The following is a 23,722-nucleotide window of genomic DNA, read 5'->3' as shown; positions in this document are numbered from 1 at the left end:
CGAGGGAAGACTGGAGACAAAGCCAGAACCAGTCAGCATGGATCAGGCTCCAACGCTCAGAGAGGCGACTGCTGGAGTCGCTCACACAAAGAGAGACAGAATGAACACGCACGCACACACGAACAAGAAGGAAAGGATCTGGAAGAGATAAGGAGAGAGAAAGATGTAGGTAGGTAGATGTTTCAAAAATGATGGGACACATGATCAAATACCGCTTGCCATGCTGGTTAAAGAAAGTACGGTCTCAAAGATGGGACCAAGTCGATGTGAGAAAACATTGAATGGGGGAAAGGAGATGTCCTGTGAAGACAGGCACAGGGTGCCCGAGAGCGAAAGAAACTCACATCAATCGTGGTAACATGGCTAATATCACAAGAGTGGTTTCTTCCAGAGATTGAATAGGGACAGATGGAAGAGAGACTGCGTTGCGCAGGCAAAGAAGAGAGAACCCACGGCGCCAAGAATATGATAGAGGAATTTTGAGCTGCAAAAAGGGTATCATGAGAATCAACCAGAGTTCATCGCCTTGAAGTTAGGGAAAACCGTTCGCTGAAAGGGAGTGCGGATACACGTTTCAAGCGATCGCCCTTCTCTTCCCGTCGGGTCGAAGATGGTCTTGGTTAGGGAGTGGTGGGAGTTTCTTCTCTGACGCTGACGGAGCGCCGTGCCGGCTATGCTGACTCTGTCCACCAACGCTACTGGCCTCGCCAGCCTCGTCCACGATCGGTAGTGTCGAAGTTGGACCCGTTGAATTGGTGTCCGTGGGGTCCCTAACTGTGGATAACGTCCGAGGGTGCGTAAAAGATACATCCTTGGCCGCTTCTTTCTCCGCCGCCTGTATTGTCCGTTCAACAGAAGGAGTACGCTCAGCAGATGTTCTGCCCAGTTGCCGAGACTCCCGACAACGTACCGCTTCCTCTTTAGACATAGTGATGCCCTTGATGAACTTCACAAAGCGATCACCATAACCCTCGGGGGGGACTGGTGAAATCTGATTCCGGTCATGGGACAGGCCCTTGAAGAAGTGCTCCAATCGTTTCACCATGCCATACTTATCTAAAGTCAGCGTTGCATTCGTAAAAAAAAATACTGTCTGCATCAAGCATTGACTCACATGTGTCAAACAATCAATGATTCCGAGGTAATAGATCTCCTCCCCAGGCTGACCATTCTCATGAGTGGCTCGAAATCCCCCATCGTCGGAATAGAAGACATGGAATTTTCTTTCGTCGAGAATTTCTTCCGGCATTTTTGCGGTTGCTTTGTCCAGAGGCACTGGGCGTTCACGTTTTAGGGACATGCGTAGCTCACGGGCCTTGCGCTCGTTTTCCAATTTCGACGGTGTGCGCATGAGCATGTTCGGATTCGCTTCTTCTTCTCGATCACCGCCGGGTTGGAAAACTTGCAATGTCTTGTCACGAAGCTTTTCCTCATTTCCCCTCTCTAAGTCATGGATGCCCACTAATAGGGAGTAATCCATGATCTTGAGCCGCTTCAATAATTCAACATCCCGTTCAAGCTGCGCCAGGAAGAAGTCCCGCTTCGATGGCCCACACTCGAGGTGACGTTCTCTTCGGACCCAGTTCAGGTCCTTCAGAGTGGCTCGTGGGTTCTTCTCAAGGTCTTCTTCACGCAGGTCACGGCCGATCGTCGAGCCCTTCAGGTCGAAAGTCTGATGAATATCCCGATGAGGCGGGAAGAGGTTGTTCATGACCACGAAATGGATTTTGCGTCCATAGGCCATCTTAACACGATGAAGGCCATAAAACTGTGAGATTAGTGTGTTGGGATTTTGCTCGACGTGTTTATAATACTCTGGGAGGATCTTGCGTAACAGCTTGTGTTCGGAGTGATGTATGGTTTTGATGATGTATTTATAGTCTCTCGAAAAGTAAAAGAAGCTGCCACTTTTCCCAGGCGAGCCCAATTCTGAAAGAATATACTTGCTTGTGAGAGACATCAGGTAGTCGGCGGGATCAATCCGGAACTTCGTTCGCAGATGTCGGAAGACCCAAGGCGCATAGTCTTTGAATTTGAAATCGTATTTGGCAGAAGGTGTTAACTCATTGCCAGTTCTGCTCACGGATCTAGTGTAAGTGAAAGAACGAGTGAACATAGGATAGGGGGTGGGGGCACTAGAGCATACATGTCAAAAGAAAATTTATGTTTGGCCTCAAAGTCGGCAGATGTGAGTTCCCGGTCCATCTTTGCATTGATCCTCGAGACGGTAAACCGAATTCCCGTAAGCATGTTGTACGCTGTAACCCAGTTCACATGGTTTTGATCCACCTTTGTTCCCACGATAACACGGTCGTCATCGTCGTCATCCCGGCGTCTCCTCTTTGAAGCCCTCCGTTGCTTGATGGCTTCTGCCCATCTGGCTGCATCTTCATCAGGATTAGCTTCGTCCAGGAAGGTATCCGAGCGATTGGTCTTGCTGGCCCGGCGGCCAAGACTGAAAGAGGTACGGCGAACTCCTCCTGTCGGAGACAATCGTCCACTGCTATATGCCGCATCCTCGGAGTGGTCGCGACTACTTCGACGGCCGCTAGGGTTTCTTGGAACTTGTAGCGTATGGCGATGTCGAAGGCCAGTATTCGCCGGTTCTGGTTGCTCTGTGCTGGATGGGAGTGGGGGGGAAGAATACCGATGGGGGCTTTTCGGTGACGGGGATAGACGGCCAGGGTCAGGTGAGAGGCGTCCTGTGTCGTTGGGCTGTGGAGTTGACTGCCATGTCTCCGAAACATTCCCTATCGATTCCGAAGAAACCAGCCCATCGGCAGAACGTCGAACATGATCCCCATTCATCATAGGTCTTCCATTTGGCGATCGTGGGTTGAGCGATGTGCCATTAGGCTGCTGGCTGGCTATTGACGCTGTCGCTGAACCTGCTCCGGCACCTGCATCAGTAGACTTCCGCGCGAAATCCTGTTCGTGCGTCATGGAAGGCCGTCCACCATCCCGTGGGTCTCGGGCCGATACATGGCCTAGTGAGTGCATGCTTCCATCTTTCGAATGTGACAGATCCCGGTTGTATGAACTGGCGCTCGATCGGGGTCCATTCAAAGAATACACACTGCCATTCGCGAGCGGTTGGCGGTCGTTTCCGGGGGTGTCAAGGTGACTGGTGTCGCCATTGGGCCAGTTTGTCCACAGAAAAGTGTTACCCACGGGACTTTTATCGTGCGGTTTCCCTGGCGGCGAGTCAAAAGAACGAGGGTGGGTAGCCGTGGCAGTGGCCGTCTGATAAGAGCTATCATTAGAAAAGGATGGCATGGTCGCTAGGTTTCGACTCCGGCACAAAGTGGAAGCGCCGACCGATGTGTATATAAAGGAGGGGATAGAACGGTGAGGTGAGACCTGCGTGGGCCTATTAAGCTCAGCAAACAGCCAGCGTGCTGGGCGGGAACCGGGGTCGACTGTCTCTCCGGCCGACGACGGGAGTGAAGATAGCGAGGAAAGGAAGGGGGATAGAAGAGTGGCAGCGACCGATCAATGGCAGGATTCGAGATGCAAGTACAAAGTCCCCGAGTCGAGCGAAGCCACCAGCCGGGAGGGCGTGGCATCAATTTAACGACGGATTGGCATGTTCATCAAACGAAAGGAAAATGGCGAATTGTATGTCGACCAGTACCGGCACAGCAAACGTATTCGAGTTCAAGACGATTAGTGAGTGCGAAAAGAGAGGTAAGCCGGACGGAAAAGTAGAAGGAAGAGCTGTTGATTAAAGGGCGAATTAGAGAAGGAGGGGAAGGAGGACGAGTAGAGAGAGTGTGTGAAAAGTAGACACAAGTCGACGTTATGGGATGATTGATGGGTTGGGGGAAACTTTGGAAGAGGAACAAGACTGACGGTATTATTCTCAAGTAGGGAAGGGGAAGAGGGAAAAAGACTTCATAATTCGGTATGGGCCGGTATTGTAACTCTGGCCTGGGCAGGACAACGGGAGAAGGAAGAAGAAAAAAAAAAAAAAAAAAAAAGGGAAAAAACCTTACAAGAGGAAAAAAGGGTGCCTGGAGAAGGGGTAGTATTACACTGTATGACTGTATGAGGTATGTACGAAGTGAGGTACCTTGTATGTACAATGTACATACCTAGACTCCGTACCTCCCGTACTTGTACCTAGTAGTAGTTACCTAGTAGCGGGTATACTCCGTAGTAAGTAAAGAGGGGTGTATAATGCAGAGGTAAGTATCCTTTTTGGCAGATAAAGAAACAGATGGTTGATGCCCCGTGGCACGCAGAGAAACTAAAGTGCTCTACCTCTTATTCTTATTTTTCAAATTTCTCTTTTACTGAACACTAAGTATAATCATAACATCGCAATGCAAAAAGGAGGCTGGTTGGTAGATACTATTACATGGAAACCTGAAGGACCCATCTGTGTCACTTATTGTGCCTGGTCAGGATGGATCTTTTGCTCCACTTTGATTAAGTAGTCAGCATTAATTACTTTTAGCAACGGGGTAGCCCTGTGTATTGTAATAGTCCATACAGATAAGTAAGGAACGGTTCCCATCCCCGGCTGTATCATGGAAGATCAGGAACGTCAACCATGTGTTGCTTTACCATTTGATTGATTCCTCCTACTATTACTGGACAGTAACCCTTAGGTAACAATATTTGTACAAGACTAATATTGATCTGTGGGTTATGTGGATGGTATACCGGAGTATGTTTATACATCATGTCGAATCAAAACTAGAAACCAAGGATTACTCTAGTATGGAGTAGACACTATTTGCACAAAGTCCATAGGCCGATTGATCGGTTTCGGTCCCCATAATGTACAGAGTATGTACATATTATCCGCCAAGATCAATTAGAAATTGCCCATCGCCTCATACACTGCACACTGAAACAACGGGTATCATACATCCCGAAGTACCCTGTATGTGTATGTATCGCGATGACAAGTTGACACTTCACGGAGACACTGACACGGGGCGGCAAACTGCATAAGCTATGCAGCTGTACTAGTGGCAATTCTAGTATACTGGAGTATGTATACAATCCTTGTGGAAGTAAGTATACTAAAGTCCTCATACTACAATTGCCGCTTCCAAGAAGTATTTAAAACATGGAATGAAATGTTTCGGGCAAATTATGTTTCCCTCAATTCGAAAAAGTGATTAATTTAATGACAATAATAATAAAATTAATATTTTCACACGTTAAACTCAACTTTCTTCTTCTTCTTCTTCTTCTTCTTCTTCTTCTTCTTCTTCTTCTTCTTCTTCTTTTTCTTTACTCGATCACTAATATCTACTCCTCCAAGAGTAACTCACATACTACTACTAGTACTACGAGGATTCTCATGGAATTACGCCATGATAGGGTTCCCAGACGCAGCCTGGTCCTCCTTATCCCACCGCGGCGGATGCTGTGCTAATGATCGACGGTGCCAACGTCACACCCAAACGATCCTGTCCTGTCCTGACGCAATGAATTCCTATGTGTATTGCCCGTCATTCTTCAGTGGTATGTTCAAGTACTCGACAGGCTCATATGCGGTGTATTGATTAAGAACTCGTATTGCACACTTGACACAATACTGGGCCTTGAGAGGTGGCAGACCCGCCTGCTCAAAGTGCTTACAAGGTTATTCTTCAAATACCTACGTAGTACGGAGTACTATTGCTCATTGGGTGGGTACTTGTCGTCTATCTGCTATTTTTGGAATTGGCTCAAGGAGCTTGGAGTCCATCTACTACTACCCTCTCAGGTGAGCACCCGCACTCGGATCACATAAAATAGAATATGCATCGTTAATGCTAGGTATGAGAGATCATTAGCTAGGAGCATTGACCCAATCGACAGTCCCCAGCCCTGCCTTGAATTAGTGAAAGCGTGAAAGCTGCCGCTCATGTCAGAGTCAATAATTTGTTTCTCGTGTAGCTGTCGGATCAACAAGAATCTTGAGTCTCCCTTACGTATCTGCACTCCAGACCACAAGCCGGGCTGAGAGACTTCTACGATTCTACACCGAGACTGAATATGGGGCCTTCCGCTGAAGAAGCATAGCTATCAACTCCATTCCACAACGTAGCTCTGTCCGCTGACGCGTGCTGCAAATAAATATCAAGCACAGAGGAAATAAAAAAAAAAAAAGGAAAAAAAAAGACGGACGTTTCCCATATCCACCGCAAGACGCCAACCCTACCGATAACGAAAGAATAAACCATCAACATATCCCAGGAACAGTCAGCGCATCGACATAAGATAGAGATAAGAAAAAAGAAATTACAGCCGAAGAAAGAAGGGATACAACCCAAGAAAGAGAAAGATACAGCCCCGAAGCCCTCGTGAAGTCAACCAAAACGAACACGAAATCAACTAGTCGCTCAAAAATATGTTCTGCGAGACATTGGCTTTAGGCCTTCTTGGTAGACTTCTTGGTGGCCTTTTCAGCAGGCTTGGCCGTTGTCTTGGTCACACGACCAGACTTCGTCTTGCCGATGACCTTGGGTTGGTCGACAACGGCGGGAGCCTGCTTGTATGTTAGTATACAATCCCGAGACAAGCGCAATAGGTGGCAATACGTACAGTAGTGGATGCTTTGCGAGGCTTCGCGGTGTTCGCTTTAGGTCTGCCGACACTCTTCTTGGTAGTAGTAGTAGTGCCAGTCTTCTTGGTGGTCGTCTTAGGCTTCTCGGCCTTCTCGGCCTTCTCAGCCTTCTTAGTAGTGGTGGCAGTAGCCTTCTTCGGCTTAGCGGCGGTGGTGCTCTTCTGATAATTATATTAATCGTGGTGGAATTCTAGACAGATGAGTAAACATAGATCACTTACCTTGGCAGCAGGTTTAGGAGCAGCTTCCTTCTTGGCGAGCTTCACGGGTCCAGAAGGACCTGGAGATAAGACGCGTCAGCCCACACCCCATCAAAACAAAGGATACGCGACGGTAATAGAGTAGTGGACACACGCAGCAACGTGCTAAGTTCGGTGGCCACAAGTGAAACGACTGTCGAACGCGAGCGCAATAGATTCTGACTTACCCTTGGGTTGGGTGAATTCACCCTTCTCAACACCTGCCTTAATAGCCTTGTTGAACTGGCTATCGAAAGCATTGGTAGATGCAGGTGCAATCTTGTTGTTTGCCAAAACATATTTCTTGATGGACTGGCGACTGTCATGGGGCGATCAAGTTAGCCTAATACGCGACTTGGGCGCCTTCTGCGGTTGCCACGTCGCTGACGAACCGGGCCTTGTGAGGGGAGGCGAAAACAAAACTAAACATACCTGCTACCATTGCGCTCTTTCAGCTAGAGGACGAGATGTTAGCGACCAGCTTGAGATAAAATTAAAGAGATTCCGACGTGACGTTGGGATGGTCCAGCACCGTGCAGACGTGTCACGGTCGGAGAAGTTTGGACCCAACATCCATCTCCCAAAGCGCCTCGGGAACGGCGTGATCAACTCACATTCAAGATAGCATCCTTGATCATATCTATATCAAATGAATCAGCACTCATTCGCGACAAAAACGATATTATAATCACTCCGGCGCGATGTGGTGGTGAGGAAAGATCAGTAAAGACATACCACGGTAGGAAGCATGAGTCGAGGCAGTCTTCTTGGCTGCGCCGGTGGAAGCTTTCTTGGGAGGCATCGTTAGGGTGGGTAGGTATCACTTGTAATATTAAGTTGAAGTTATAAAAGAGACCTCGGTCTACGAGACGAGATTCAAGTTCAACAGGCGTAAGGGTGGATCGTTGGTGGAAACAGAAGAAAAAGCAGTCGACGACGGAAGGGGTGGAAGGCCGCGGGGCATCCGCGCTTTATAGGGCAGCGGGTGTTGACACAAGATCACTCCCAAGCACCTACACGTCAAAGTCCCTCTGCTGTTTCTCCTCTTTTTTCCTCCCACTTTTTTTTTTCCTTTTTCTTTGTGCATTTTCTCGGTAGATAATTGGTAGGGCCGTATTCTCGGGTGATCAATATTATGATAAGAGGTAGTCCTTTACGCTAGCTTTTGGTAATGAAGTGGATATCCCATTGCATTTCATCGATCGCACATCCTCAACTCCCTCCCACGCGCATCCTCTGCAGTCTTTCTACGCGTTCTGCTTCCACCTCTTCCCACACCACCCCCTCTCCCTCCTTGGTTTTTCTCTTTCTCCTAGATAATTCTTAGGTTATATATCCCTTGGGGATTATTTTCCAGGCATATGCTCAGCTTCCCTATATTACGTCTTTATCTAATGCCTTCGGTGGGATAAAGAAAGAAGAGAACGCTGAGGCGCGCCTCCTTCCATGTATACGTACCTAATTTCCGTATCATTTTCCCCTATCCACAGAGGGTTCTTTGCGATAATAAGGACGACAAGAGTGTATCGCAATCGTCATGACTATATTAATTAGTTCTCGAAGCTTAAAGAACCATCAATATTGTCTTCAGTTGCTCTACCTTCCGGTCTAGTTGGCTCTATATCGGGATCAGCAATTCCGGGTTGACCAAACCAATTTTGGGGATTCTACATCCATTGGGGTCGGCCATTGAAATCTGCTGTTTGATCAAGCTCATGGCCTCCTGGCAGCTTGCCGGGTGACCATAAGAGTCAAAATTATACGGAAGGTGTCGAGCTGTCTGTCCCTTGCATGTTGTCGATGGAGGGAGAATCCCCGTGGAGGCTTCCATTTGGCCGCCTCGTGCCGTTCAGGTCACGAGGGGGGATGATGTATGGATCGCCTATTTGAGTTTCTTCCTAACTTAGGAGATTCCATACTTGAAACGCTGACGGGTCGTGTGGTTATTGGTTCCTCTACTTGAAGAATATAGATCGCAACCCATGGTTGGTGCTCTGGCGATTGGCAGTGAGGCCTGATCAATGCGCTGGTCGTAGGCATGTATGAATCATGTGTTTTGCACTGTACAAGAAGCCTTTTATTCAGGCCCCGAAATACTGCGTACAGTGGACCTGTGCCTCAAATATAGTAATATTGGGGAGACTCAGTTTGTAGTCTACCTAGCTAAAACCCACTTGTGCTATGGTGGATGCATGCTCAGTGATCGTGACCATGGATTGATTCTAGTCTCTAGAATATTACTAGTAGTAAGCATGAATACCCAAGCAAACAACCCCCACTCAATATCATGATTTCTAGATCCTCCCCGACTATCTCCTGCTTGATATGTATTTCCTGTTTCCCTCTGGTACCCTGAGCAAGCCAGGTTAAACCGAACAGCCCATACCTCTAAGGATGCTCGGCTCAAACTCGGTCATCGTCATGGAGGCGGCTATTGATGGAATACCAGGCACGACACAGTTATCTCCTCTAGTTGAATTGATGTGTCTGGGTACTGAGCTTATGGGCTCTACTCTAATGCTAGGCCGTTAGTATCTATTGGTCGTGGCGTTCTAGTAGCGTTGTGATCTCCTTCATGACTCGGTAACCCTACTGTAGTGCGTAGGATCCAACTACTGCCCCGCCCGCCATATATATCACTCAACTAGGAGTTCTTGAACCTGATCTCCCGGACTACAGCGGTAACAACGGCGAACCCTTGTCTCCTAGAGATAATAGCTTACTAACTGCACCATCTAGAACGAACGTTGGTCTCATTTCCCGATATAACCAAAGAAATCAACATCCGCTGTGTTGAGGTACGATGGTGTTCATCACTACAACAATGCCCAACCACACTATGAGCTGTCACAACCGGCGAAACATTTCCTTAGAAGGTATAATGATGAAGAAGGGCTATGTCTATGTGATTAAGCGTTATATTTACTACTTTCATGTTTCTCCGCAGGGGGATCACGGAATTCAAGCTGGGTTTCACTGAAAGCGTCTCTCGGCACATGGCGACCTGGCCTTACCGATCCACGATGGCAGATCCCTCGATAAAAAAAAAGAAAAGGCATGTTCTCGAAGATGATAAGCGCTAGAGACGATCACATCTTTCTGCTCTCCTACCTGCAGAAATATCTTAGCCCTATTCATAGGATATACAAATATTATAGTCGGTGATTGCACCCATCAATGAAACGCCGCAGCTCAGAACCAAAAAAACGACAACCCAGTGAGCTTTTCACGCAACGCCAACGCCGTCTTATTTTGATTTTTTTTTTTTCCGACCCCCTACTTAGACGTCGCTTTGTTAAGAACATCCCCGTCGTGCAAAATATTGACTGGATCAAGGAGAGCGAATCTCTCACCCAGCACCGCGGGGTCTTGCCTTGGCCTCCTTCTTGGCTTTGGCCTCTTCCTTTTTGCGTTTCTTCTGCTCCTGAAGTTTCTCGTCGTGCTTACGCTTGAGGTTCGCCTTCTCCTCATCGGTCCGGGCCACAGGTTTGAAAAAGCCCTCTAGACGTGACTGCTGGGCAGTCTTCAAGTTCTTCTGAAGCCGAGCTGCGCCGTTGCGCACTCGATCTTCGTTAAAGCCCTTATCTTTCACTAAGAATTCCACAAGGCCTTCAATATCTGGTGCCTCCCATTTGAAATCGCAGTCTGGGTGACTAGCTTCTCTCACGTCTGGGTTGAGAAAAAGTTCTCTTGCATCCTGGTATGGCCAGTCTTCCGGAATAACGTATTTCTTTTTCGGGTCGCTCTCCATATGCTCAACAACCTTCTCGAGGCTTCCAAACTCCCGAATGAGTTTCAGGGCAGTATTAGGTCCAACTTTGGGAATTGGCTCTAAATAATCGCAGCCAAGTAAGATACAAAGATCGATAAACTGTACAGCAAACCATAAGCAAGACCAAGCGCTGCTGTAGGAATTATGAGTGGTTTTACCTGCTTTCGGTCCATATCGAGTCCTTCCAGCGCGCGGCTGAGATGGATTTCCAGGATCGGTTCTTTTCGCTGTTCGCTGAATGTAAGATGCCTCAGAAGAATGGGGGCTTCAAAGCATAACGTGTCCATATCCTCGGAAGCAGCAGCATAGACCTTTCCCGCCCGTGCAAGGACTGCGCACTGCGCCTCTGCCTCAGTGGGGGCGTCGATGTATGGGATACCCATTAACTTCAGCAGCTTCTTACACTCCGCATTGTGATCTCTCGTAACCCGTACTGTACGCCGTGAAAACTTCTCAACATCCTCCGCTGTGCCGGTTTCCTTGGCCTCCTCATGAGCCTCAGTAGCTTCGGCTTTCCGAGCGGTACGCTTAGCTAGCTCGCCAGACTTGAGCTTTGGCGGAGCTCCATCAAAAACATAAAGAGGTTTGATTCCGTTATCGACCATTCGCAAAGTGCGGTAGAACATGCCCATCAGATGCGACGTGGTCTCACCGGTATCGCTCATGAGTTGTTGGCCCTCGGAGCGCACGGCGATGAGAAAACTGTAGATACTCATGGAGCTGTGGTATGTTAGTTTCTAGTCTTCGCTTGCTCCCCTAAAGAACGATCAAGTTACATACGCATCCTAGATTCCAGTGATAATCCGTTAGCCCAGACAGCGCCGTAGTGCACAGCTAATACAAGGAAGGACCTGACATACTATAGCAACCTTTCGGCCAAAATGGTTTTTGATATCCCCCGCTTTGATTGCATCAGGGGCATTCTCCGCGATTACCTGGTACAGGTCTGTAGAGATCAAAGTCAGTACCAAACGAGCTTACACGGTGGTAGGGCAATAGGTGGTTGGGTGAGGTTAACTTACGCTTGATACCCATGATGAGTTTCCTGCTGTTGTAATATGAAAACCGCGAGGGAAACCAGTCAGAACTACTCCCTTGGTTTAACCAAGATCACAGAAAAGGTTTCTAGAGTGATACCGCGACCAAACGCGCGCCGAGCTTCGAGAACGCGCGACGGGCGGGAATACATCATTAGACCTCTTCGGGGTTAGCTTCCGGCGACACACATTCCACGTGACTTCCCCGCTAGAAAACCCCATTCCTTTCGCCTAAGGCTCGAGGGTCCCCTCTTAGGCCTGGCCAGTGAAAAGGAACGGTTTCAGTAAGCTTAAACAGTATGGCCTAAGGCAGTGAGAGGTTAGCATTCTCTCCAGTACTAGTATCTTCTGCAGTCCCTTCCCCCTCTTCCCAACTTGAAATCCAATTCTGTGGCCGTAGACAATATCTATAAAAAGAAACGAGACCCCCACTGCAAGCTGTGACCTTAACGATGAATTTTTCTAAACCATGAAACGCAGTCGCCTTGATTTCGAAGCCAATGGCGATGCGTCGTCCGCTTCACCTCCCCGGGGTGCTCTGCCATATCCTGCGTCGGAGGCTAACTCTCGACGTGAATCAATACATGTACCCAAGATTTCGCGAAAAATACGTGCGTGCACCGAATGCAAAAGGCATAAAGTCCGTTGTGATATGAAGGCAGGGGAATCGGTCTGCTCCAGATGTCGTCGCATGGGCTTGGAATGTGTCGTCAACAAGAGCCTCCAAACTTTGCTGGACGATGAAGCGGAGTACGTGCGCTTTGTTTCGTTTCAACCTGGATTCCACCAAGCAGTCTCCTTGCTAACCCGATTGTACACACTGTATAGATGGAAGACAACGATAGAGCTTGCCATGGCAGATCTACTCAGAAAGGCACAACTACCAGAGCTCTCATACTATCAGGCCGTTGGCAAGTCAGCGGAAACACCGCATAAGAAGAGCGGTCGACGGGGGTCTACAGTTTCTACAGACGACATACATACCTCGAGGGGCGACGTCGGAAGAGATGCGACCGATGGTGGTGCTAAATCAGTGGATGGAATATCCCACCCGCCTTCCCACACCACCCAGCAACGATCGCAAATTGCTATTGACAGGGAAGAGAAACTATTGGTTACTGCTCCAATGGGCAGCTTGTATGAAGTGACCCAGCTGAGTGATATTCAAGAAAGAACCCCCGAACGGCATCATACCTCGGACCGCGACACTGACCTTATCTCGCGAGGGACTGTGGATCCACAGGAAGCGGAGGAGCTGTTCTGTTTCTTTGACCAGGTGCTCAATCGTTATTTATGGGATGGTATAGCCCTTGTGCATAAGGACCTCACCTCAGTCCGAAACTCTTCTTCAATGTTGTCTGCAGCCATTCTCGCTGTTACAGCTTTGCATATGCCGCAAAAAGAAAGACTTTTTGATACCTGCTACACCGAGTTCGCGAAATTAGCATCGGAGTCAATGCTTGATAGACACCATACCTTGGATGATTTACGCGCATTATGTATAGGCGCTTTTTGGCTTGCAGATGTCAGTTGGAAGCTATCGGGGTATGCAGTCCGTATTGCAACCGAGCGCAACCTGCACCAATCATACAGAAAGGCTACTCAAGGCTCACCTGAGCACCAAGAGCAAGCAAGATTATGGTATCTTCTCTATGTAAGTCTTCTCCATTGAACTTGTATATTGCAGGATCTAACGATAATAGACCCTGGAGCACCATTTTTCCATCGCTTATGGCCGACCGCCCATAATCCATGAGGACAAGAGTATCACCAATCATAATACATTTACTATGTCCCCCACTGTAACACAATCCGACCTGCGTTTGCACAGCCAGGTAGATTTGTTTATTATCCTTACTCGTATATACCATGCTTTTGGCCCCGACGTCGACCTTGAGGTACCTGAGAGCGAGTTTACAACGATCGACAAATTTGACGCCGATCTTGAGGAGTGGCAGTCTGCGTGGTTACCTCGCCTAGGTATAGTTATCCTTGTGTCTTCTGATTGAAATTTGCGATCTGACATGTCGAATTGAATAGCCGGGAGTCGTTATGTTGGTGCGTACCCTTATAAAGCCGTCTATCTACACTACCATTTCTCCCGCCTACAACTGAATTCTGTTGCATTGCGGACATATCATTGTTCACTGTCAGCCCGCCCTTTATCTAACGAGCGAAAAAAACGTGCAAACTTGGCCATTGAATCTGCCATTGGCACTCTATTGGTCGTTCTGGATGAGCCTGACATACAGAGGGCTTTGGTCGGTGTTCCGTTGTATCTACATAGCATGATCACCTTTGCCGCTGTATTTCTGTTAAAGATCGCAGCCAGAAGCTGCTCGAGCTGTATACCTAGTAAGCCGGGCAAGCAGAATTCTATTGCGTCAGCGGGCCTATCCATTGATATCGCATACGTGCGGGCCTTGGTTGGACGTGTTATTGAGATGATGGTGTCCTGCAGTAGACGAGCTAGCGAGCGTCACCTCAGTCACCACATCGCCCGTGGACTGAGAAAAATGCTTACGGGGCTTGAAGAGTGGGAGAGAAGGAATTCTTACAACGGACAGCCTACAGGACAGAGCTTTCGTGACCCTTCTCAGAATTCTATGTTCAAACCTATAATCATCCCTGGAGCCCAACCACTGGGCGAGCGGGATACTATACTGAACCATCCGCCCCCGCTACTAGGAATAGCTCCCTTGTCTGCTGAGAGGGGCAGTGGATTGGAGTCTGCTGCGGCACAATCGAAGCAACAACCAGGTCTCTCGGAGGGTTCTGTGGATCCTATGATGGCTGATTTGTGGGGCTTCGACGAGGAGTATTTCCCTACAGGGGTCTTTGACTTTCTTCAGTCCCAAATGCCTGCCTGATTCAGGCCGCCGCCGCCGCCGCCTCCATGAACCTTTGCAGATTGTGATAGGGAAGTGCTTGTTATACATCCCTTTTCCTGGTTACAACCTTGGTTAGCTCCTATAAAGCACTGGAGTGCTCTGAGGCGTATCTTCATGAGGTGGTGAAGCCTAATTTACTGAGTCTTTTGTACACCGAGAGCTTCCATTTGGAGAGAGGTCTCGCTCGGGGTGCTGGCGCATGAACCGTAAAACTCTCCGTATTGGAGACCTTGTCTTATGACTTACAGACGGATCTTCCGATTTCCTCTGAAGCCCGGGGATAGAACTTATCCTCAACATGCCTCATAATGGCAGACTTCACTACTAGGTCTCGCAGCCGGCACACTTAGCTTCACTCATTAGAGAGTGAGGAGACCTCGCCTATCAAACCAACCGCTGCAGCATTTCACACGGAATTACCTAATATGTGCCATATTCCAAGTCTCTCAAGTCAATGAACTGATTGTATAACAATCTCGGCGTACATAGAAATCGAGAAGTGTACGATCTGGCTTGATGCTAGATCGTAGTGCATAACATGATGAGGATGACAGCATGTCCACGAGCCATTCTACGGTACAACTGGGAGGTTGGATAATGACTACTTACTTCCATTGATTTCTTTTTCTTCTTTTCTTCCCTCCCCTTTCCCCTTACGTTTTACATCGAATATGGTATATATGAAGCTCTACTAGTTCATTGGGTGACACTGCCGAGGAAACGGAACCCAAGCCGAAACCAATAGATAGCGGGTGGGGAAATACCGGATATCCACCTGCACTTCCCATAGGATGTATTGAATGATAGGGCCCTGTTTTCTGATATCCGTCTTGTATCAACGGACTTACGGCTATTCCTGTGGTTGCGGAAGATGGATGCGGAAGTATCCAAACGGGAGGCCGACACCCGGAGCGATTGCCGAGGGAAAGTCTTGCTTTCTTTAAGTTCGGCCTTTTTTTAAGTTCGAGCGATTCAAACAGCTTCCCCGCAACAACTACTATTTCTATTCACGTATGCCGTACTAGCTGCCAATTCTGCTGTAAAACGCTTATATATCCATAGAAAGAGCTTATTGACGTCCACCTTTGCTTGAGAAGGTTTTTATCTGTCACCGCGCCTTATACTACCCATCATGAATCGATCATTGCTCCGTGCGGCTTCACGTCGCCTCCAGTCGGCAAGCCACGTGCACAATGCACCAACAGCTTCACTCAATGCGTCGGTGCGTGGTTTCGCGACCGCCTTCAATTGGGAAGATCCTCTGGCTGCATCGGAGCTGTATACGGAGGAGGAATTGGCGATTCAAGACACGGCGCGACAGTATTGCCAGGAACGCTTGTTACCCCGGGTTCTCGGTATGCGATCTCTCACCTTAGCAGAGCTGACACCTGTATATGAAAGCCTCGGTTCATTGCACAGAGGGATAATGGATATGAATGCTAACTTATGAGGGTCTGTCAGATGCTTATCGAAACGAGAACTATGATCGCAAAATACTAGAAGAAATGGGCGAACTGGGCCTTCTTGGCGCCAGCATTGAGGGTTATGGTTGTGCAGGTGCCAGCACTGTTGCATCGGGTCTGATCACTAAGGAGGTTGAACGAGTGGATTCCGGATACCGATCAGGGATGTCTGTGCAGAGCTCGCTAGCGATGACGGCCATCTACGAGTTTGGATCCCAGGAGCTAAAGGATAGATTTCTGCCAGGGCTAGCCAAGGGAAAGATTGCGGGTTGTTTTGGTCTCACGGAACCTAACCATGGCTCGGACCCTGGTTCTATGGAAACAGTTGCGCGAGAGCATCCTACTAAAAAGGGCTATTATTCGCTCTCCGGCACGAAGACTTGGATTACTAACTCCCCCATCTCCGACATTTTGATAGTATGGGCCAAGCTGGAGAGCACAGGCAAGATCCGCGGGTTTGTGGTGGAACGTGACCAATGCCCTCCCGGCACCTTGGAGACTCCGGCCATCAAAAATAAGACCGCCTTACGGGCGTCTATCACCGGTATGATTCAAATGGATGACTGTCCGGTTCCAAAGGAGAATATGTTCCCCGATGTTGAAGGCCTCACTGGACCTTTCACCTGTCTTAACAGTGCCCGACTAGGTATCGCCTTTGGTGCCATGGGGGCTCTTGAAGACTGCCTTAGCCGTGCCCGGACCTATGCCTTAGAGCGGAAGCAATTCAAGGGCAACCCACTGGCGAAGTATCAATTAATCCAGAAGAAGTTGGCGGATGCTGCCACAGATGCTGCTTATGGAACGCTAGCAGCAACCCAGGTTGCTAGGCTCAAGGACGAAGGCAAATCTACCCCTGAAATGATCTCCATGATTAAAAGACAAAACTGTGACCGGGCCCTGGCCAACTCTCGGATGTATGTAGTTCCACACCCATTTCCTTTCCCGGTCGAGATGTACTAACCTTAACCCCCCGATAGACTTCAAGAAGTCTTCGGCGGAAATGCGACCAGCGACGAATACCATATCGGCCGGCACGTAGCCAACCTGTTTGTAGTGCAGACATACGAAGGACAGAGCGACATTCACTGTGAGTATCTGACCGAATTAAAAATCGACGTTCCTTCCAGCATGAGGGGCCTGATGCTAATGATTGGTATAGCATTGATTCTGGGGCGCGCCATCACTGGAGTCCAGGCGTTTGTTTAGGACACTTGTCGCTGTCATCCTCGTAGAATCGCTTGCGACTGATTTGGGAACAGTAATGTGTATAACTATAGTAGTTAGACAGGTCGAGAGACAAATGGTACATCTAGTCAAATAACAGTGTTCAACGTCCTACTAAACCAGTCCATTGCGCCATGACTATCACTGGTCAATCCCCACTCGCTAGGCGCTAAGTCGCAGTACTATTACTACTTGGTAGTACAGCAGAGCCTTCGAGAATCAGTACCTTATATACACGTGATATTCGACTGCGCCACGTGGGCACGCGAGGCTTGATGTATGCGTGGGCTCAATATGAAAATGACGTTTTGATCGAGATCTGGACGTGGAGTCGCTGAAGAGGGAGGAAGTAATTCGAGAATGCGTTGAATTATTCTACACACATACACAGAAAGAAAGAGAGAGAGAGAGAGAGAGAGTAAGTGAGAGTGAGTGAGTGAGTGAGTGAGTGTGTGTGTGTGTGTGTGTGTGTGTCTGTGTGTTTGTGTGTCTGTGTGGCTGGGCGGGTGTCTGTCAGACCTTGCCATCTGTGAGTGGAAGGGAAAGAACTTCTGTACTAGTAGTATCCTCCGTATGTGTATGTACATACATACAGGTACAAAGTGTAGCAACAAGGCGGGTCTCCATTGTATGTATTTTATATGGTGATTTCTGTTATGCAATTGTACATGTAAGAAGGCCTTGAGAGAAAAAAAAAAGAGAGAGAATTTCAGGCATGGTAATGTAGTTAACTAGTGTCCAGTCATAGACAAGAACCATGGCTGAAAGTGGCGATACCTTACCTTCGGGGTCAACTTTGGCACTTGCGCAAACTTACAGAGCACTACCAATTTCGTACTACTGTACGGAGCACTGACGTACTAGTAGACCCGTAGTATCTCTGTGTGGCTCAAGAGGGGATGTGGCTGAGAGGAAGGCACGTATGGTAAAATATCATGACCGGTAATACGGTCACTGGATCTCGCTCATCCACTCTTGCCTTTCCCTTTCTCTCTGTCTCTCCCTCTCTCCCTCTTCCTCTTTTTCTTCTTTCAGCCCAATTCCCCCTCTTTCTCCTTTTGCCCCCCCTCCGACGTAATCATTCTCACTGTGAGTACTTCCACCACCAACACTCCTTTTCCCCCCAGAAAAAACTTTCTTTTGATTTTTGATGTATTCCTTCTCTTCCTTCTCATTACATCCTATAGATAATATTAGTCTTCCATCACCTCCAGCCTTAAAAGTACTGACCGGATTGTGTTGTGCAGATTTCTTAAATTCGATACCAACCGCTCTTTCGACTGAGCGGTCGCTTTAAAAGCCTCTCTCTCTCACTCTCTTATTTTTTTTTTTCTAAAAAAAAAAATCACATTACCAACAAAATGGCTCTTAAGAGAATTAACAAGGAACTCTCTGACCTCGGCCGGTAAGATATCTATATCTCTTTCTGTCTCCATGATTTCCCCTCGTTCTCCATTGTGCCGCTGAGCGAGACACCCCACTATTCCCGCGGGGGGTTGATGAAGCACTTCCTAAACTATACCCTCCTTTGATGGATCACTGTACCCCGAAATGCTAACGCTCCCATTCTTCTGTAGTGATCCTCCCTCCTCCTGCTCCGCTGGACCTGTAGGTGAAGACTTGGTATGATTCTCCGGAAACCCCTGGTCCTACATATCAATTCGTTCCGTTGACGGCGGTGTCGCGGGGCCAACGCTGTGGCCCCCGCACCCCTGCACTCGTCGATCGCAAACTATTCTGGAGCGAAATTACTGACAGGCAATCTTATTGCAGTTCCACTGGCAAGCTACTATTATGGGTCCTGTGAGTGAAATCCCAATTGTACCTCTTTTTCTTGGCTGCCTTGAGCACTCGTCCTTTTATAGACAAACAGGGACCTTGTGGCTTGCCCACTCACCTTTTGTATGCTTGCGAAACATAACCACTAATGCGATTGGCTCATCAGGGTGACTCTCCATACTCGGGAGGCGTTTTCTTCCTAGCAATCCACTTCCCTACCGACTACCCATTCAAGCCGCCTAAGGTCAACTTCACCACCCGTATCTACCACCCCAACATCAACTCAAATGGCAGTATCTGTCTGGACATTCTTAGAGACCAATGGAGCCCTGCTCTCACAATCTCTAAAGGTTCGTCGTCCGTACCCCGCGATCGCCGTTTCCGAGACTAACCGTACCTTCGCAGTGCTGCTGTCCATCTGTTCGATGCTTACAGACCCCAACCCAGACGACCCGTTGGTGCCTGAAATTGCGCATGTGTACAAGACTGACCGCGGTCGGTATGAAGCGACCGCCCGCGAATGGACCCGGAAATATGCTATCTGATCTTCGAATCTCAATAAAACACGGCCACCTTGGTCTTCCAAATCGCTTCTGCGTCTTCTTTCGTTCCGTTAGATCAGATCCGAAGCCTGGCGTACCGTGATCGTAGATCCTTTCCTTGTTTTTCCATTTGCGTGTCTTAAATTACTTGTTACCCATTTTCTTTACCCTTTTTTCCTGTCGGCGGGAAAATGTCATATCCAACGATCATTATGACCAATATTCATGCATTCATGGCATCTTTTTGTTTCAATCAATGGAGTCGGGCAAATTACGTGATAAGCATATAGCCCAAGGCTCGTGGGTCCGTCCTTGGGCCGGGGATGGGATGGAGGAGGATGTTGCTGGTACGGTCGTGAAGGCTTGCCTGAGGTGTGATGGTTATGAGATGGCGTGAGGAGATCAGGTGGTGATGGTGTACTGGTGTTGGCGTTTGTATCAGATAGCAGCTATCGAGGCAAAGGCCAATCCAACCCAGTTTTATTGATGATGCCTTATCTTACATTTCTCGTCCAAGTGGCGTGGTTGTATGTAACGCCTTGTGTGTATTTCGCGGGACAGTTGCCCGGTATTCATGGTAGTCTACACGGCCAGGAGTATAGAGTTTCATGTCTACCGAGATACGGTCGCCCAAGGCTAGAAGATGTGTCACAATGATGCGTATATATATGTATCTCGATATCTGAACTCCCCATGTAATCTAAAAACAGAGCACGCTATGTGTACACCGGCCGAGGTCTGAAGATAAAATCATCAAGTCTATTCTCTCCTGTCTACGTTTGTATCTTGTCAGAAGGAAGGCTTTGCACTTCTTGTCCGAGTCTGGTATAGATTGCTCCTCTTTCTCGGACAACGCTTCTGTCGATATAGAAACATAGTTGATAGTTAAATCGATCCCAAAAAGCAATAACTTCTCCGAATGTATACATAACATAACGCCAATGGTGATGCTGTGAACATGCCACACTTTAGTTTCGTATGCCGTGAAAATATGAAGGATTATGAAAGACTAAGCATATAGAGATAAAATGACGGTGGAGCTGTAGATGAGTGCGATGAGGAGAGGCCAGAGAGGTAATAAAACAGACGAAGTGGTTGGTGTAGGGGGAAGAGAAGAGAGCAAAATCACCCCTATGCAACTTGGCTTCCCCTCCGGCTGCTGACCTTGGAAGGAGCCTTGGAGCCTCCCGCTACGCTGCCGCCTGCCTTGATGGTCCGCTGTGATGCTCTCGAAGCATGGCTCGAAACCTGGCTCACACTGTCACTTGGCTTGACGGGCTCGTCAAATTTGCTGGAATGTTTAGAAATCCGGGAAGCCGCTTTAGAGACGTGGGAACGATGGGAGACAGAGGACCTTCTCGAATCATCAACTTGGCTGATTGAATCATCAGGAGTAACATTGGTTTCGACGTCGACATCATCATATACACTCTCCGGGAGCGGGATATTGCGAGCAGAAACACCCGATTTAGCACCGCTGCGGCTGGAAGCAAAGGATGCTATAGAGCCTTCGGGAAGTGGGACGTTGCAGGCACTACGCGTGGCTGAGACAGTGCTACTGGAATGAGATCTTGCAATTGAATGGCGGGAAGAATGACGAGAAGAATGATGCGACGAGTGGTGCGAGCTGTGTGAAGAGTGATGGTCTTGATAGTTGGCTTTGGATGGCCTGATTGTCGATGATGAATACACACTTCCATTGTCCATCGCTCGTGACTTGTCATGGAAGCTGCTGATCAGAGTGGCCTCGTAACCCCGGGAATCAACCGATGGTGGGTATTCAATGGCTCTGATAGGGTAATCGCTGCCACTGTACACGCTTCCCTCAGAGGACCGGCGTCCGTTCTGATCAAGATAAACGCTGCCCCCACCTCCCCGTGGAACAAATTCTGATCCCTCGTAAATGGTGCTTGCACGAGGGTTCTTTGAGGTGACACTGCGAGTCAAAGTCGGACGTACTTCCGAATGAGAGTAGACACTTCTGGCCGGGGGAGCCTCGATGGCTCTAAAGCCTTGCAGTTCCTGAGAGGGAGATTGGGCTTGGGACGGAGATATGAGTTGTGCAAGATCCCGGGGAGTATATTGGGGCGGGGGTGTAGTTTCAGAAGGCTCTGAATCGCCTTTTGACATAGCGTATGCAATAGCTGCGCCCGCAGCAGCTCCGATAAGAGTACCAACAATGGTCTTCGCTGCCATACCATCGTCAGTTTTCTGAGTGGTGTGATGCACGACATACGTTGGTGACGGCGCCGGCTGAACTTCGCGGGAAATGACCGATGGTGCAGCTCGTTCTACAGCAGTCGTCGCCTTGGAAACATAAGATCTAGCTTCAGATCTGGAAGAAGCCACGCTCTCGGGCTTGACAGAGCTGGCTTTGCTTGTCGCTTTCGAGACAATCGAGGGGGCTGTCTTAGATACGACCGAGCCATTCTCGAGCAGAGCCAAAGCCGACCTGCTAACCTCTGACCTAGCTGATGAGCTGCTCGGACGGTAAACGGCCTCTATACTGTTGCCATCAACATCGATGATGGCTGCGCTGTAGTAGCCAGATTCCGAGTCACGGGTTTTTGGCTCTCCGTGAATCTTCCCACCAGCCTTCAACGCGTGGATGAAGAACTGGCCTACTGCATCCTTTGATGGTGCAGGAAATGCAACATGTGCGGCGCCAGCTGGCACCCTAAAAAGCGAGTCAGCACACAACTTCGGTTGGCGTGGGTTGGCTGCTTTCACTTACCCTGGCTTTTGCTCGGTTATCCAGAAATCTGCCGGTTCCCCGGGGTTCTGGCCGAAGCCAATATAATCGTCATGACGACCAATGAACTGATATCCCAGGGGTTGTAGACAGGAGAGGAAGAATGACGTTGAGGTGGGGAGATGGGAGACAGTCAAGGTAAGATGTGATACAGGCATGTCCAATAAAGAGAAGGACTCGCCGGGTTGTGAGCGAGTATGCAGGCGACGGATAGACCTTGGGTACGTAGTATGGTATAGGGGACGGAAGCAGTACCAAATGCTTCAAGACTTCGTCCTCGCAAGGATAGGACCACAATCTGAAGATTGACTTAAGGTTGTAACGGGAGAAAGAAAGATGTATGGAGAAAAGAAAGGATATATAGATGTACGAACACTAATGATCGAGTGAGAGTAGAATGGGACGTTAAAGAAGGAGCCACAAGGTGACAAGATATATTACTTCACGGCCAAGCTATCTGTACGGGGGAATATCCCAAGAGTGCCCAACTGATATCCAATCAGGACTGATCAGTAGCTAACAAAAAGAAAGATTCGTTCCCGAAGGAAACAACCCGCTCTAGTGATGCAAAACACGGTCTAGCATAGCAGGTATTATTGCATAAGCTCGCAATGCGTCCGAAGGCAAACCAATTCCGACGAAGTGTCGACTTGACTGGCTCTGCGTTCCCATGCTGAAAAGACGAAATCCTGTCGGAAGACGGTCAAGAGACCCATGATGTTACCTATCGGTGAAGCTAGAAACGAGGGGAAGAAAACGCTCTCACGCCGCCAGGTCACCGTGGGGAAAGCCTGGCGGACGGTCCTGTAGGTGGCCCTGCCGGCATCGGATGGGGCGCCTATCAGGAAACGGTGGATACTGCAGATGAGCCAAGCGTAAAACCGCACCATGTCAGGACTCAGAAGTTGAGGTGAATGAGGCGACGATACCAGGGTTGAGGTGGAGGATGGTGATTGGTAGTGGTGGAGTCAGTATCGGCCAAGACGGAGCTAAAGACAACACAGTACTCCTCACTATTATTTTCCAGTATTCATCAGAGAATTATAATCACCATAAATAACTGTAACAGGATATGATGCTAATAACGGTATCCGAATTCTAGCTCGAAAGGCCCAGGCTAAAATACTTAGTTGGGCTTTGGACTTAAAAATACCTCAGTGCTCATGTTTTCAGAGGCAGCATAAAGTCGAATAGTTTCACCAAAGGACCAGGTTGGGGGCCACTGAGGGGCACCAGGTCACCCTGACCGATGGGGAGTTGTGTTCCTGCTTTGGGCACTTCTGCTGCTGTTAGTCGCTGGATGGCGCCGTCTGACCGCCAAACAACACCCACTTGGTTTCTGCGTCGTGGATCAAGTGCCATGGCTATTCAACGAATGAGCGGATGTGACATCAAGGGTCATGTTTTCCGGAAGAAATGAGAAAGAAAGCAAAACGAAATGGCCACTGGGTAGGC

At 48.6% G+C, this 23,722-nt stretch overlaps 8 protein-coding genes across 8 annotated transcripts; 3 read left to right on the top strand and 5 right to left on the bottom strand.

Moving 5' to 3' along the window:
• Nucleotides 1-388: 388 nt before the first annotated feature.
• F9C07_1791737 (uncharacterized protein) lies at nt 389-4,980 on the bottom strand. The gene is made up of 5 exons (XM_071508381.1): nt 4,095-4,980; nt 3,991-4,035; nt 2,147-3,717; nt 1,115-2,075; nt 389-1,051 (listed from the first exon to the last, which is right to left on the bottom strand). Exons 3-5 carry the CDS (start codon nt 3,274-3,276, stop codon nt 575-577), a joined length of 2,568 nt encoding a protein of 855 aa, XP_071367866.1. The 5' UTR covers nt 3,277-3,717; nt 3,991-4,035; nt 4,095-4,980; the 3' UTR covers nt 389-574.
• A 1,393-nt stretch (nt 4,981-6,373) lies between these two features.
• On the bottom strand, nt 6,374-7,609 carry F9C07_2235812 (histone H1; the record flags this gene model as incomplete). Its single annotated transcript, XM_041293834.1, has 7 exons — nt 6,374-6,490; nt 6,547-6,729; nt 6,790-6,848; nt 6,996-7,126; nt 7,240-7,262; nt 7,422-7,447; nt 7,543-7,609. The coding sequence occupies 7 exons, from the start codon at nt 7,607-7,609 to the stop codon at nt 6,374-6,376; spliced, it is 606 nt and encodes a 201-aa protein (XP_041149041.1).
• Nucleotides 7,610-9,201: 1,592 nt separating this feature from the next.
• F9C07_12066 (uncharacterized protein) lies at nt 9,202-9,605 on the top strand (the record flags this gene model as incomplete). Its single annotated transcript, XM_071507752.1, has 3 exons — nt 9,202-9,334; nt 9,456-9,488; nt 9,547-9,605. Coding segments are annotated over 3 exons (225 nt in total), but the record flags the coding sequence as incomplete, so codon positions are not given.
• A 551-nt stretch (nt 9,606-10,156) lies between these two features.
• Nucleotides 10,157-11,681, bottom strand: F9C07_12067 (DNA repair protein rad2; the record flags this gene model as incomplete). The annotated part of the gene is made up of 5 exons (XM_071507753.1): nt 11,602-11,681; nt 11,440-11,525; nt 11,360-11,364; nt 10,738-11,299; nt 10,157-10,678 (listed from the first exon to the last, which is right to left on the bottom strand). Exons 1-5 carry the CDS (start codon nt 11,612-11,614, stop codon nt 10,157-10,159), a joined length of 1,188 nt encoding a protein of 395 aa, XP_071367864.1. The 5' UTR covers nt 11,615-11,681.
• Nucleotides 11,682-11,690: 9 nt separating this feature from the next.
• On the top strand, nt 11,691-15,063 carry F9C07_1771223 (uncharacterized protein). The gene is made up of 4 exons (XM_041293821.2): nt 11,691-12,366; nt 12,445-13,270; nt 13,320-13,596; nt 13,657-15,063. The coding sequence occupies exons 1-4, from the start codon at nt 12,086-12,088 to the stop codon at nt 14,484-14,486; spliced, it is 2,214 nt and encodes a 737-aa protein (XP_041149043.1). The 5' UTR covers nt 11,691-12,085; the 3' UTR covers nt 14,487-15,063.
• Nucleotides 15,064-15,639: 576 nt separating this feature from the next.
• F9C07_12069 (putative glutaryl-CoA dehydrogenase) lies at nt 15,640-19,518 on the top strand (the record flags this gene model as incomplete). The annotated part of the gene is made up of 9 exons (XM_071507754.1): nt 15,640-15,862; nt 15,969-16,503; nt 16,606-16,884; nt 16,948-17,057; nt 17,130-17,166; nt 18,772-18,817; nt 18,968-18,997; nt 19,140-19,323; nt 19,379-19,518. The coding sequence occupies 9 exons, from the start codon at nt 15,640-15,642 to the stop codon at nt 19,516-19,518; spliced, it is 1,584 nt and encodes a 527-aa protein (XP_071367863.1).
• Nucleotides 19,519-20,646: 1,128 nt separating this feature from the next.
• Nucleotides 20,647-22,425, bottom strand: F9C07_2235806 (uncharacterized protein; the record flags this gene model as incomplete). The annotated part of the gene is made up of 2 exons (XM_041293836.1): nt 20,647-22,192; nt 22,250-22,425. The coding sequence occupies 2 exons, from the start codon at nt 22,423-22,425 to the stop codon at nt 20,647-20,649; spliced, it is 1,722 nt and encodes a 573-aa protein (XP_041149046.1).
• A 435-nt stretch (nt 22,426-22,860) lies between these two features.
• Nucleotides 22,861-23,157, bottom strand: F9C07_12071 (uncharacterized protein; the record flags this gene model as incomplete). The annotated part of the gene is made up of 1 exon (XM_071507755.1): nt 22,861-23,157. One exon carries the CDS (start codon nt 23,155-23,157, stop codon nt 22,861-22,863), a length of 297 nt encoding a protein of 98 aa, XP_071367862.1.
• Between the last annotated feature and the right edge of the window lie 565 nt (nt 23,158-23,722).

This window comes from Aspergillus flavus, chromosome 6, assembly GCF_009017415.1.
Source record: "Aspergillus flavus chromosome 6, complete sequence".
Lineage (NCBI taxonomy): Eukaryota > Fungi > Ascomycota > Eurotiomycetes > Eurotiales > Aspergillaceae > Aspergillus > Aspergillus flavus.
The sequence above is the reverse complement of the archived record's forward strand: the minus strand, read 5'-3'. Positions and strand labels throughout refer to the sequence as shown.

What these genes read in the sequence shown, in the direction of transcription:
- F9C07_1791737 (XM_071508381.1), bottom strand. Translation starts at nt 3,276, where the DNA reads ATGCCATCCTTTTCTAATGATAGCTCTTATCAGACGGCCACTGCCACG. An exon ending in CATAAATTTTCTTTTGACAT is followed by an intron (nt 2,076 to 2,146) that starts GTATGCTCTAGT and finishes ATCCGTGAGCAG; the next exon opens with AACTGGCAATGAGTTAACAC. An exon ending in TCATTGATTGTTTGACACAT is followed by an intron (nt 1,052 to 1,114) that starts GTGAGTCAATGC and finishes ACTTTAGATAAG; the next exon opens with TATGGCATGGTGAAACGATT.
- F9C07_1771223 (XM_041293821.2), top strand. Translation starts at nt 12,086, where the DNA reads ATGAAACGCAGTCGCCTTGATTTCGAAGCCAATGGCGATGCGTCGTCC. An exon ending in TTGCTGGACGATGAAGCGGA is followed by an intron (nt 12,367 to 12,444) that starts GTACGTGCGCTT and finishes CACACTGTATAG; the next exon opens with ATGGAAGACAACGATAGAGC. An exon ending in GATTATGGTATCTTCTCTAT is followed by an intron (nt 13,271 to 13,319) that starts GTAAGTCTTCTC and finishes TAACGATAATAG; the next exon opens with ACCCTGGAGCACCATTTTTC.